The following is a 15,060-nucleotide window of genomic DNA, read 5'->3' on the forward strand; positions in this document are numbered from 1 at the left end:
ACCTAACATAATTCTGCTTGTGTGGTAGATTCACCTTGTTGGAAAAAGGTAGTTTGAAGGTAGCAACTATAGTGAACTTCTTCCAAATCAACTTAGCACTTGAATGTGATGTATATATTGGTTTTTCCATAGCACAGGGTAGTTGGGCAAGGTCACCAAACAAAATAACTGATGCTCCACCAAAGTAGACATATTGTCAATGAAGAAAGGCCTCTCGTAATCTACTATCAATTTTAAGTACAACTTTGGACCTAAGAAGCTCATTTCATTAATAATAATGTACTTGATATATTTTAATTCTTCTTGGAATTCTATTAATGCTTGTTCTTGTAGCGGTTGCATATCCTTAATAGGAATCCTAAGCTTTAAATAGATTGTTGTAGCGCAAATATTGAGTGCAACAATGCCTATGGGAGCTAATAATAGTAATTGTACCTTTTGTTGGTGTGCCTCCTTATTGAACATTTCTTTTATGGATGCAATTAGATAGGATTTCTCTATTCCTATTGTGCCTTGAACAATTATGTGTAATTTTCCATGTGATTAATGGTGGTCATATTCCATAATTATTCAGAGTGCTAGTCTTTTCTTAGGAGATAATGTATCATGGGGAATGGTGGAAAACATACTTGTATGATATTAATATAACCACTAGTCTTGTTGTCGTATATAAATTGTGTCACATTTGCATGCAAAAGTCGTGGAATAGTAATATGGTTCCAATTGTTGTTTATGTCAAATTTAGGCCTTCCAAGCATATATAATTCATTGAGTATTGTAGTACATAATGGTCCCATTTGGGAGAGGATTTCCCATTCAAATGCACCTAACACATCATTCTAGTATCTTGATTAGATTCATTCTCTTCTTCATTATCATCTTCTTCTTCGGAGTTGTTCTTATTATTATTGGTGCAACTTACGTGCCACACATTGTAACCTATAGTATTCATTTGGTACTAATTGTTGATTTTTTTTTTGGTCAGTCTTATCTCTGGTACTATATCATGAAAATTCTTATATAAGAGTAACTCACACAAACATAATGTCTCAAAATGCTTTGATTGAATATGTGGGATTTTATAAAATTTAGGATAAACATTGACAATAGCCATGTTTTCTCGTGCTTTTTGATTTGCAACATATGAAAAAGATCTTGTAGATTCAATTAAACTCAATGTTTTAAGTTCAAGAGGGTGATGCATGTAGGAATGTAGGTAACTAGGTTGAATCTGAGCATTTCTTGGCTCTCTTATTATTAAATGTAGCACTTTCTATCCAACAATTAATATTACAAACTCTCAACTACAAACAACGAGTGGTAGTTTTTGCAACATATGACATGTTTCTTTTGCTCCTATATCACATTCAACAATAACTTCATATAAGAATTTATGATATGTAGACATGGCCAAGTCATCTGGATTTTGTGTTGAAGATAATCTTTTGAGCATTTCAATACATGTCTTAGATTGTTTTTTTGCCTTTGTTGCATATTTGGCAATGTATTTTAAGATGAGTGTCTACAAAAGGACATGTTGGTAATCTATTTTTTCTCTCTAGATCGACAACATCATTGTATTATGTATATTTAACCCATCATCATTTCTTGCAAGTTCATATTGTACTTTTCTAGTTTCATCATGTGATAATGTAGATACATTTTTCTCTTTCTAAGGGGCTTTATATCTACATGCGACCTTGTTTCCTTTCTTGTGTAGACATGTATGCTCGGTACATTTTGTGTGTCCTTAGACTTGGTTTACTAGTTCTTTATAATCATGAGAAATATTTGTACCAAAGATCTTAGTTGTATTCAGAAGACAAGGATCATCTAAGGGATAATGATGTACTATATTATGAAGACATGCAGTATGCAAGTTCTAGGTAGTAACACATGTATATCAAAAACAATTCAAGCATGTTCAACTTTAAATTTGTTTTTTCAATTGAGTGTATCCATATTTGGTGCATTTGACATCCATATAAATCCATGTATGTGTCTAGTTCCTTGATTTTTCCATTCAGTTCTATACCACTAATATATTGTGCTCAAGAGCTTTTCAATCACTTCCTCTCAAAATATTGTGAACCTTTGATATAGGTATAATGCAACAATGTGTGGATTATTAATGACATTATTTAATCATTCTTTATTTGTTTGCATACCTATATTTATGTTGTCCCTTAATAATATTTGTAAATCGAGCCATTTCATATCTGCAACACTCAATGTAAAGAACAAGGTACATGGTCCAAGTTGGTTGATCATATCTACAATGTTAGTGCAACATTATTTCCAGAATGGCCTTGTACCCATTGTGGCTCTAAAATGCATAAGTTCCTCTACTAACTGTGAATCTGGAAGTTATTTTAGATGTGTACAAAGATCATCTATAGTCATCAAGATATTTTCTTTAGCATTCTTTTTCAAAAAGACTATAGCTAGGCTTTGAGTATGATGACACATCATCATATTATGAACTAAATATGGAAACCTTGGGTGTCTCCCAAATCTTTGGTCCTGGTACTTTATTAAATGGACCGCATATTCATGCATCTATAGTCTTTGCATTTATGGTTACAACGAAAGTGCAACACCATTAGGGAATAGGGTTGGAAAAGTTAAATCTACTAGTCCCTCAGTATTATACTCATTTATAGGAGATGAACCTATGTTAGGCCAATACATGATGTCTTCTACAACATCTTGTAGATTGAGCTCCCTATTCAAAGTGTCTAGTTCTTGTTGCTTAATTGGTAACCTGGGCATAAGTGAGGAGGTCTGGATTGGAAGTAGTTCATCTTCAATATCACCCAAGCCTAATTGATCACTTGTTGTTGTCATCTCATTTTCTATGTCAACTATTTGTAGCGTTCTCAATATATCTGTATTTTCATCTAAAAGCTATGATAAATTCAATGACATCACAATAATATGGACCATTTTTAATTTTGTATTGTAGTGCATCTCTAACATGGCTTTTTCTCACATAACAATCATACATGCACCCTTCTGTGCATTCTCTATGTACTATTAAAATATCTAGCTTGTTGACCCTTCATGGTAATATCTTTCTAATGGATTGTATATCTTGTGGAAAGCTGATTGTATGTCCCTAACCTTATGTTATGCTATATTCCTTTTCCCAACCCTAGCCTAACCGTAACCTCACTAACCTAAGCATTCTTTAAGCATGTCCATATAAGGGTAAACATAAACTTAGGTATTTCTTTCTCTTTCCTCAATATTTTTTAGATCTATTTTTTAATTTTACTTTTACAAATATAAAGATATAAATTATCTTATTGAACATTAATTTTTTATTATATTTATTTTAAAATTGAGAAATTGTACTTTAAATAAATAATTAAATACAAAACTTATAATACAATTTTATTTTTTATTATCACATACAACTCCCTAAAGGTATTCCATATAGAAGGCACAAACATGTCCACAATTTTTAACTTTGTTTTGCATAGAAAGACAAAAAATATTTTATTGTATTTGTCATAGGCTAATAATCTTGCAATCATTTTCTCTTAACAAGTGATTAATATTTTCTATATCAACCAATCAAAAGCAATTAATTTTCTATTTTCTTTTTTATTTTTTATTTTTCTAATGTTTATATGTCAAAATGTGAATTTTCAAAATCATTTAAGTTATGTTATGTCAATTTAATTGGTGCACATTTGAGGCCTTATAGAAGTAGGTTTTCAGGAAGCATTGTCCTATTCTATATTTTAAGATTCCCATGTATATTAAAATATCAAACACATTAAACATATTAAATAATTTTTAATAGTTAATACAATAAAATAAAATTAAGTTATAATAGTAAATAGATTAGAAATTAAGTTTAGAAATTGTTATTTTTATATTTAAAAATGTTATTTTTCAAATATTTATATATCTATACTCAAAAAATAAAACTTATAATTCATTTTTTGTTTACTTATTTTATAAAACCATCTAGTGATAATTGACGGCATGTATCAGGAATATAAAACTATGTTACAATTGTATTTTAAATTTTCTTTTATTTAAATGAGACATTTGAAGTTACGTTAATAATTTATCTGAAGCTAGACCCAAATCAAAGCAGAATTTCTCGAAAACTTTTGCAGATACAGACGATGACGCTTATAATGGATGGATTATTCACAATTCATCTCCTCATATTTCTTTCCTTGGGCAAACGGCTTAATTATTATTATTAAAAACGTCATTGTAGAAGTGAAGTCTGATAAATTCCCAAAAAAATCTACGCAAAGCCATTTCTATGGACAAAGCATACGTTTGCAGGCAAGCTTAACATCTCTAATTTGGAAATAAGCTATAGAATTTCATGAATCGAATTGATACACCTGTAACCTTCAATACTTATAAAAATATCCATCAAATATGTTTTTTGACTAGTAGCTGAACCGAAATTTTAAGAAATCAAATGAAGTCAAATTGTGCGAGAGGTCAAAAACCATATAGATCAACCAATATAGCTAGTATGAAGCGAAAATGATTCATTACTATAATATATAATGTTACAACACTATAATAATAATATAGAGAAGCAGCTGCTGCTGCAGTTTATTGATAACAACATTTCAGAGTGAAAAACTCGTGTTTCCCATCATCTTTTGAACCGGCGGAACAAGCATATAGTGATAGTAGTATGGCTGAGAAGAATATAAACCGTCTATCGTTTAGTCATAATATATATAATTTCCCCGGGTTAGCTATCTGCAACCAAAGAGAAAAAAAACATAATTAGTGAAGTGGAAGAGATAGAAAATCTAAAGAAAGTAACAGAATTGTGAACTTAGAAAATACCTAATGAAGAGGGTGAGGTGGAGGCTTGGGAATGTGGGGTGGTTTTATTTTGGGAGGAGGAGGTACGCAAAGTGGTGGAGGCTTGGGAATGTGGGGTGGTTTTACTTTGGGAAGAGGAGGAGGTACCGGAAGTGGTGGAGGCTTGGGAATGTGGGGTGGTTTTACTTTGGGGGGAGGAGGTACACAAAGTGGTGGAGGCTTGGGAATGTGGGGTGGTTTTACTTTGGGAAGAGGAGGAGGTGCCCAAAGTGATAGAGGTTTGGGAATGTGGGGTGGTTTTACTTTGGGAAGAGGAGGAGGTACCCGAAGTGGTGGAGGCTTGGGAATGTGGGGTGGTTTTACTTTGGGGAGAGGAGGAGGTAGTGGAAGAGGTGGAGACTTGGGAATGTGGGGTGGTTTTACTTTGGGAAGAGGAGGAAGTACCGGAAGTGGTGGAGGCTCAGGAATGAAGGGTGGTTTCACTTTGGGAAGAGGAGGAAGTACCGGAAGTGGTGGAGGCTCAGGAATGAAGGGTGGTTTCACTTTGGGAAGAGGAGGAGGGTGAACTTGTGCTTGAGGTTTTTCATTGTGATCGGAAGAAGGGAATGGACTCTCAGATGAACACAATGATACAAATGCCATTAACACTGTAACTAAGAGAAAATGTTGCAGAACGAAAGCCATTTTTGCTATCTATTAAAAAGGTAACTTGTGAGATGAAATGGTAGAAGGATGAAGGATTTTTATACGCACCCAAGTGATGACAAATGCTCTAGAAAGCTCCAATTAAAAGATATTTATACACACCCAAGCGATGACAAATGCTTTAGAAAGCTTCAATGGGATGTTTTTGGAGAGAGCTTTTGAGGAGTACAGTGGGATTTTTAGGGCATAATCTTACATGAAAGTAAGGGACACCCGATTAAATTTAACCATGCTGGCTGTATTCCACTCATAGGACGAAAAGAAGATAAGAGAGATATTTAATAACAAGAAGATAGAGAGATATTTCTTATAAAGATGAACATGACTTAGCTAAATAAAATCCCAATTCACAGGTAGCAAATGATGTTGAAATGCGCACTATAAGAAGGCATGCTCAGTGTCGTGAGTGGATTGGAGTTAAGTCAAGATTTGCATCCATAATCTTGAGTTTTTTTATCTAATTGTAATGCTAGAACAGAAGATTCAAAAATTTTCTTACGAAAAATAATGTTAACGTTGTTTCAAAAAGCTTAGAAATTATTACTCTTTAAGACTTTTGTTTGAGGATAACATGTTTCGAGCACAAAGTGGAAGAAAATGTGTTTCTACCATTCAATCGAAGCTTTTATTAAATCATGTGTAGAATTTAACAAAATCTGAGGAAGACGCCAACGTTTCGGAATAGGAATGCAAAGCGGTACATTCCAGAATCAATGGCAAAACAATTTGTCAATGCTTTTTGCAATGTATTATTATTATTATTTATTATTTATTTAATAGCTCCATTTTTTAAATTTTTTTTAATTTTTATTATATATATTTTTTTTAAATTTATTTATTTATTATTATTATTTTTTTTTTGGAAACAACCGGATGATAAGAATGGGCACTGTAGTTCCATTTTCCCTTTTTCGTTTGTAAAATTAAAAAATTAAAAACAATTGCACCTTTATGTATAATGCGTATGTTGAAAAGGTATCAAAATTAAAGTGAGAAATATTAGTCTATTTTTAATCATATTAGTACAATACTTAAGAACAATTGATAAGTCATTTAGTAAATAGTGATGTTTGTCCAACAAAAGTTTGAATAGAGAAGTGATTGCTTTAAATCAATTATACATCTAGTACAATAGGGTCATTTATGTTTGCAATAGGTAAAGATGGAGAGATATAGAGAGAATGAATTGGAGATAGGGGATTAAAAAGGAAGAGAAAGGGAAGGATGGACGAGGAGATAACATTAGAAGCAACGATGGAGAATGTCACAGAGAGGGATAGTCAAAGAGATGTAGAGAGACGGATATTTATGAGTACAGAGAGGGTGATTAGTAATGAGATATATACAAAACTTTATGAAGTGGGAATTGGGGAGAAGGGGGAGATGGGAGATGGATGCATGGAGAGAGGGAGACACGTCTCAAGATAGATGGGGAGAGACAATGAGGAGGTAGAGATAAGATTAATTAGGAGAGAGGGAAGAGGGGACAAATAGATGGATAGTCAAAGAAAGGGAGGGAGAGAGAGAGAGAGAGAGAAGGGAGGGAGGGAGAGAGAGAGAGATGAAACAAAATTATGTTACAATAATTATGCTTTAAAATATATTGAAAAATTATAAATTAAACAAAATAATGTTAAATTAAATTAATTTCAATGTTATCAAATTTCCACAATCTAGATGGATCACAGAGTGTGATCCAAAATGTTGATGATAAAAAAACACACACAATCGAATCCAGAAGCAAACTTTTAATAAATTAATTTTAATATTGTGTGTTTAATGAATAAGATATACATTATTAAAATAAATTTTAAACTTTGCATTTCCGACCTTTTAATGCATATGATTTTTATTGTCTATTTTGATGTTTAAATTAGTGTAGAATAATCTATTTTTAGTTTTAATAATGAAAATTGTTATTATTCATTTAAATTTGAAAACACTTTATATTTTTTAATATAAATTTTAAATACTAAAATTTAATTATTTTTCAAGAGAGAACTTACTAATAGATTAATAATTATAAATTAAATTTATTTTAATAATTTTGAATTATTATTTTTAACTCAATTTTTTTAAAAAATTAATATTTTTAATGTATATATATTTTTATTCTATTTTAATACCTAAAATTCTTAAACAATTGTTATTAAAAATACTAACTATTTTTTAATTTAAGTGCTAATGTCAAAAATTAAATAAAAATAATTATATATACACTAATTCAACCATAGGCTTTAAAATGTCCAAAATTAACCCTAGAGACTAAGTGATTAGCATAGGACCTAGTATTTCCATGTTCTCTTTCCACTTACGAACTATTATTTTCTAGGAATTTTATAAAATTATAATATACAATATTTTTCTAGTATAATTGAATGGGTTTCATCTTGTGATCTTATTAGGGGTCTAAGGACATAAAACAAAGTACTTGGCCCTTGGTCTATACATTGTGAAATGTGTACACCATACAGGTCAACTTAAAACAATTATAGTTCTAAGGTAAGCGAACCAAGTTGTGGTGCCAAAAGGGGGATATAAGTGGCCACTTTCTTTTTCAAATCAACAATTTTTGAACTTTGACAAGAATTTAAAGATAGTTACGCTCATCAATTTTAAGATATGAAAGAAATAAAAGTAGTAGTACTTTGAATCTAGTTTCTAAACTACTATTGTTTTTCAAAATGGTTTAGTTTTAGGTCCTCAAAAAGGAAGGCCACAAAAAATGGTACTATTTTTTCAGAAAAAACATACCATAGTGCAAAGTGTGGCTACCCTAAAATTTTGACCTTTTTTTTTGAAATTCTTTAATTGCCCTGGTCAAAAGTTACCTAACACTATATAGTTTATCCCAAAATTTTGGGATAATTTTATAATATGTATTTTTATTTATAAATTTTGTAATTGGACACATCCCAAAAATGTGAAATATCTATGTGCTTCACCTAGAAATGATTAAAAAAATCAAAACTTCTTTTTTTCAAAGTGTGTAGAATGGAGTTTAGTTTCTTAAAAACTAAGTTATTGCAAAATTTGATGAACAAGCTAAAATGTACACTCCAATTAGTACATGTTTATTTTTAACAAAAAATGGGCATTCATTCAAAAGAAATTATAGTTGAAAGGCTTAAAATAGTTGAAGCTTGAAATAAATTAGATGGTTAAATAGCTAACATAGAGATCTAAAATGTCACATAACCTAATTTTATCAATGGTCAACCACAACGAAAGTTGAAGGGGAGCACACAAGAAAAATCAATTATTTTTAGTATGTTTTGGTGTTTTAAAATGTTATGGTTCAAATTATCTTCATGAGAATAGAGTACATTTAAGGGTAGCTACTTCCCATCTACAACATACCCTTTTAGACACTAGGCAAACTATAATGCTAGATGGTTCTTCTACTTCAAGCTCTACAAAACATAGGTGGTTAGACCTCATATTCATTTATATGGTACCTATTGTTCGAAAGCATACACTTGAATCTAAACAAATCAGATAAAATCCTTATTTCTCATATACTCATGCAATAATGGAGATGTGTAGTAGAAAATTGCAAATCCTATGAAATCCACAAGCTGAGTGAGAGCATCCTTTCAGCTCTTAAATAGAAAGGGAAATCAATTTTGACTATAAACTTGATTTCAGCATAACCTTGACATGAACAAGATAGCATATTGATGTTGTAGCTGATCAGTGCTTTGTCTATTGGGCAACCCCACAAATCACTAATATACACCCTTGAAAGTCATTGATATATCACATACACTAGGACTTCCTAATCTATCCATTTACCTTGCGAATCAAACATCTACATCTTTCTAAATATCATACTCGACCTATCCCTTCATGAAATCTACAACCCTGTGATGATAGATTAAGAATTTACATAATTCCTTGAATCATAAGAAAACAATATCAACAAATAAAACCTAGTATAGATTGCAAATGAGTTTTATTCTCTTTGGTCACAAAACACAAAAGATGAAAAACAACATGAATAAGAGACAAGTTTTAGAATGAAGATTAACTTGCTAATACATTTTTATTCATTTCCTTGAAATAAATACATAAAGGAATGCATGAAAACTACTTAATAAACTAGAACTATCTATATTCAGTACTTGTTAATTACATCAAAGAAATGTTGGGCATGAATGGTGAGATCAGAGCTAGAGCATAGTTTGGAAACAACCAACCATCAACAATCCTAGAGAAAGAGAAGTGATGAGATTAAGAAGACATGAAGAATTCTTAAATCAAATCAAATGTTGCCATTTGTCTACTTGGAAAACCTTCACCTGTAGATGCAAAACATCTCTACTCTCTCTCTCTCTCTCTCTCTCTCTCTCTCTCTAACTACAAATCATGTCTTTTCTTTTCTATTGAAGGATGCCTTGAGAATGTCTTCAAAATGATGGATTCTCTAAATAATTTTGATGCCAAATCTTATATCAAAGCAAGGGCAAAAACACCCGTTAAATGACCTATAGAGGCAAAAAGAAACTTACATAATCTTACATGAAAGTAACCAATTAGAATTAACCATGTTGGCTATATCCCAGTTATTTAGTTTTTCTATATAGGACAAAAAGAAGATAGAGAGATATTTTTTATAAAGATGAACATGAATTAGCTAAATAAAATCCCAACTCACAAGTACCAAATGATGTTGAAATGCACATTATAAGAATGCATGCCCGGTGTCGTGAATGGCTTGGAGTTGGAAGTCAAGATTTGCATCCATAATCTTGAGTTTTTTTCTAATTATAATGCAAGAATAGTAGATTTTAAAATTTTCTTACAAAAAATAATGTTAATGTTGTTTCAAAAAGCTTAGAAATTATTACTCTTAAGACTTTTGTGTGAGGATAATATGTTTTTAGCACAAAGTGGAAGAAAATGTGTTCTACCACTCAATCAAAGCTCTTATTAAATGATATGCAAAATTTAACAAAATTTGAGGAAGACACCAATGTTTCAGAATAGGAATGCAAAGCAGTACATTCTAGAAACAAGGGCAAAACAATTTATCAATTATTTTTGCAATGTATTATTATTTATTAATTTAATTGCTTCATTCTCACTGCCATCAATATGATAAGAATGGGCATTGTAGTTCTATTTTTCATTTTTTGTTTGTAAAATTAGAAAATTAAAAATAATTGTACCTTTATGTATAATGGGTATGTTGAATAGGTATCAAAATTAAAGTAGAGAAATATTAGTCTTATTTTAATCATATTAGTACAATACTTAAGAACAATTGATAAGTCATTTAGTAAATAGTGTTGTTTGTGCAACAAAAGTTTGAATAGAGAAGTGATTACTTTAAATTAGTTATACATCTAGTAAAAGAGGTTCATTTTTGTTTGTAATAGGTAAAGATGGGAAGAAATAATAGAGACAACAAGCTGGAGATAGGGGATTAAAAATGAAGAGAAAGGGAAGGATGGGTGAGGAGATAATGTGAGAAGTAAAGATGGGGAATGTCACGGAGAGGGATAGTCAAAGAGAGAAGGGGGAGAAATGATAAATAAAGATAGAAGAAATAAATATATAAATGAGACAAAGGGGGAGAGATAAATATAGAGATATAGATATGAATGGATATATAAAGAGATGTTGAGTGTTGAGAGCTGATTGAGGGAGATTGTTTAAGAAGGAGACTATTGAGAACAAATTGATACAAGTATGATCAATATGTTTCAATCATTTTTTTGTCACTAATGTCAAACCTACTATTTTTTGGTAAGACAACTACTTGCAAGGTTTAAATTACTATCACATATTTGATTGATGAAGAGGATTTGATCCAAAGATGTAACAATAACACCTAGAGGAAAGGTTGAGTTATGTTATGTAAAGGAGTATAAGAATCAGCTATGACAATGATAACACAATGTATTGATAATGTACTTAAGGTTACAAAGTTTGGTTACACTAACCAAGTTAAGAAGAACAAGTTAATAAAAAGTTTGTTTGCCAAGCTTGATCAAGTAGATAGTAGGTGCTAAGCAAAGTCAATACAAGTCAATCAAAAAATTAGTTGGACCGGAGTAAAAGCCTATTCTAGTGTATGCTGAGAAAACTAGTGGATGTTAAGTAAAGTTTAGTTGATCTTGAGTACTAGTAAACTTTAGTTCATGCCAAGTGATTCCTAAGAGGATGTTGAGCAATCCAACATGTTTCGAGAATCAAAGCTAGTTAATGTATAGTGGATGCATTATTTGAAAGATTGTGAATTTGATGAATCTGAGCTAACAAGTTTGATTTTTTGAATTGTGTGAACCAGGTGGAAGATAAGATTAATGAGCTAGTGGCACAGAATTCATGGTAAACCATTTTGAGTTGAGTTCAAAGAGGACTCAAGGAGAAAGAGAATTTTCTAGAAGAGATATGAAATAAGGAGTAGATTCATTGAATCCTATTTAATTTTTCCTAATCCTAAATTGGATGACAGAGAATGAATAATAAAAGATCTTAATTTCCTATTTATAGGGATGGCTGGTCAGAAGCAAGGGTTGTCATGTGCGAGAACCTAAGGAAGATAAGGAGTCAAGGGTTTTGTTTCATCAAGTGACCTAGGAGAAGAGTCTACATTGGCATGTTGAGCAAGAAGGCTTAGGGTTTGAATTCTTAAAGGGTGAACAAGTTATCAGAGTTGAAATGTGTGAAGGTGAAGCATAATGGAGGAATGCAACATAGATCTATAATCTACAAATGAATTTAAAAGTTCTTATCAGATCAAGCCTTATTGTTACTTTCTAATAATTATTCAGTCTAGGGTACATCCTTTGGATTAAGGTTGACCTAATAGTCATTTGTAAATCCTTTAACCAGGTGACATTCCAAGTGAATAGTCTAAAGTCCTCTAGCATTGTTCACTCCTAATAGAGTCACATTTAATAGTGTGTATTGTAACCTTTAATAGGGTTGTCCTTTCATAGGGCATCACTTTAGAAGAGGGCAAAAAAGTAGCATGTTACTAGTGGTTTTTTCCAAATTGGGTTTCCACATAAATCATTGTGTCAAATGTGTTGCTGAATTTTTTTTGTTTCATGTTTACATTTCTGCAAATTGATTTGATAGCAACCTACAAGTTTTAAGTGATTGTACAATCTTATGGATGCATGCATGATGATAAATGTTTTATGGGTTCACTAAACTATGAGAAGTTTTATTTATACATTTGGACCTTGGATAACTAATTCACTCCCCCCCCCCCGCTCCCTCAATTTTTCTAAAAGTATTCCAACAATTGGTATTAGTGGCATCTACTTAAGAGGACTAGTTTGAAGGTACTAGAAGCACAAAGATCAATATGTCTAAAAGAGAAATACCCAAGCTTAATAGAGATAAATTTTCTACATGGAAAAGTTTGATGAAGCTACACCTTGCAGGATTTGGAGATCATGCATAATCTACCATTACTACTGAGCATGTTGATCCTAACTACCAAGGATATGAAAAAGAAGAAAGAATATAACCAGGAAATGCTTAAGATTCACTCTACCCTAAGCTATGTTGAATTTGATGATATCAGAGGTCTTGACAGTGCGAAGAAAATGTGGATGCTTTAACCACCATCTATGGAGGAGACACTAATGCTCTATGAGCCAAAGCTTAAAAACTTAGAGGTAAGTTTAATGATTGAATAATGCAAGAAGTTGAAAATATTTCTCAATATGCCTCAAGGATAAAAGATGTTGCTAATGCAATAAGAGGAGCAAATGGTAAAATAGATGATGATATTGTACTAAGAAAATTTTTAAGAACACTATTGCCTATATATGCTATTAGAGTTTCTACAATTCAAGAACTAAGATTTATCCTAGGAAATAAACTCTCACTTGAAGGTTTGGTAGGTAGACTTATTGATTCCAAGCTATCTAATTTTGATAATTAAAAAACTAAGAATATAAAATCTACCTTCAAAGGTAAGGTGTGATTTTTGTTAGGAATAAGGTGTCTCAACCTTGGATAATTCCTATTCTTATTATTTGTTTTGTAAAATGTATTTCTTACAAATAATGTTGATGTGTCGGCATCTTGAATTGTGTATAAGGAGATCATCACTAAAAGGGTTATGACGGATTCTTATGACATGTAAGAGCTATGTTAGAAGATTCAATGATAGGTGAAGACATGTGGCAACTGATAAATTTGAGTATTGCACCCTAATACGGTTACCTTTGGGAGTGGCCCTAAAGTGAAGTGCATGTTATAAGTATTTTTAGGGTTGCAAAGAGGTGGTATGCAAGAAAGTGTATTGTTGTTACTATGAGTTACTACTGGAGTCTTCTGTTGTCACTGTTAAACTTGCATTGCAAGTGTATTGTAACCTTGTGTTGAAGATAATACATTGTACAGGTTCTGGAGGGGTGGGGTTGTTTTACCAAAAGGTTTTTCCCCACCAGAAAATCTTTGTGCTATGTGTTTCTTTCTCTATCTATTTTCTTTATGCTTGCTTGATTGAAATATTATTGTTTTCATGATATTGAATCTGTAAGTGTAAAAGATTTTAATAGGATTTGCATAATACTTCTCTTAAGAGATTAGTGTAGGAAGCTATTTCCACACCTGAGTTTCATTACAACTGGTATCAAAGCCTGATCAACTTTTGATCCTAGTTGTCGGGTCTAGTTTTTAGAGCTAATCTAAAGTTGAGTGGGAGTCTTGTGCAGAGCATCCTAAATCTTATCTGTAGATTGAGATGGCAAGTTCATCATATGGAAGAATGGTGGTGGATAAATTTAATGGCACTAATTTTGAGTTGTGGAAACTCAAGTTGGAAGACATGTTGGAAGATTGTGACCTATGGGAAGCGACTTCAAGTGCTACAAGACCAGCAACTATAGCTCAAGCAAATTGGGATATCAAAGACTATAAAGCTAAGGGTCTGTAGTTCTTCTAAGTGTTCTAGATGAGAAAACCACATATAGTTTATGGGAAAGACTTGGGGCCATGTATTAGGCCAAATCTTTGGCGAACAAGTTGTTCCTGAGGAAGAAGTTGTACTCTCTGCGAATGGAGGAAGGTGGATCCTTAACAAATCATTTAATTGCATTTAATATACTGGCTACACAGTTGACATCAGCTAGTGTCAAGTTAGAGGAGGAGGATCATTGCTACACACTTTTGTTTTCTTTACTAGATTCATGGGACCATCTTGTGATGGCTCTTAGAAGCACGTTAATCACTTTCAAAATGGATGATGTGGTATCTTCGCTACTATCAGAGGAGTATGTGAGAAAGTGTATTGTTGGTACTATGAGTTGCTACTGGAGTCTTTTGTTGTCATTGTTGAACTTGCATTGCAACTGTATTCTAACCTTGTGTTGAAGATAATACATTGTGCAAGTTTTGGAGGGGTGGGGTTGTTTTACTTAAAGGTTTTTCCCCACTAGAAAATCTTTGTGTTATGTGTTTCTTTCTCTGTCTATTTTCTTTATTCTTGCTTGGCTAAAATATTGTTGTTTACATGATATTGAAACTATTAAGTGTAAAAGATTTTAATAGGATTTTCACCATACTTCT

At 31.9% G+C, this 15,060-nt stretch overlaps 1 protein-coding gene across 1 annotated transcript; it reads right to left on the reverse strand.

Annotated features, from left to right (window-relative positions):
- Positions 1-4,502: 4,502 nt before the first annotated feature.
- Positions 4,503-5,533, reverse strand: LOC149563645 (uncharacterized). Its single transcript, XM_089826809.1, has 2 exons — positions 4,837-5,533; positions 4,503-4,746 (listed from the first exon to the last, which is right to left on the reverse strand). The coding sequence occupies exon 1, from the start codon at positions 5,497-5,499 to the stop codon at positions 4,837-4,839; it is 663 nt and encodes a 220-aa protein (XP_089682935.1). The 5' UTR covers positions 5,500-5,533; the 3' UTR covers positions 4,503-4,746.
- Positions 5,534-15,060: the final 9,527 nt, after the last annotated feature.

Source organism: Cupressus sempervirens, chromosome 4, assembly GCF_028749045.1.
Source record: "Cupressus sempervirens isolate cs-2001-9-10 chromosome 4, ASM2874904v1, whole genome shotgun sequence".
Taxonomy (NCBI): Eukaryota; Viridiplantae; Streptophyta; class Pinopsida; order Cupressales; family Cupressaceae; genus Cupressus; species Cupressus sempervirens.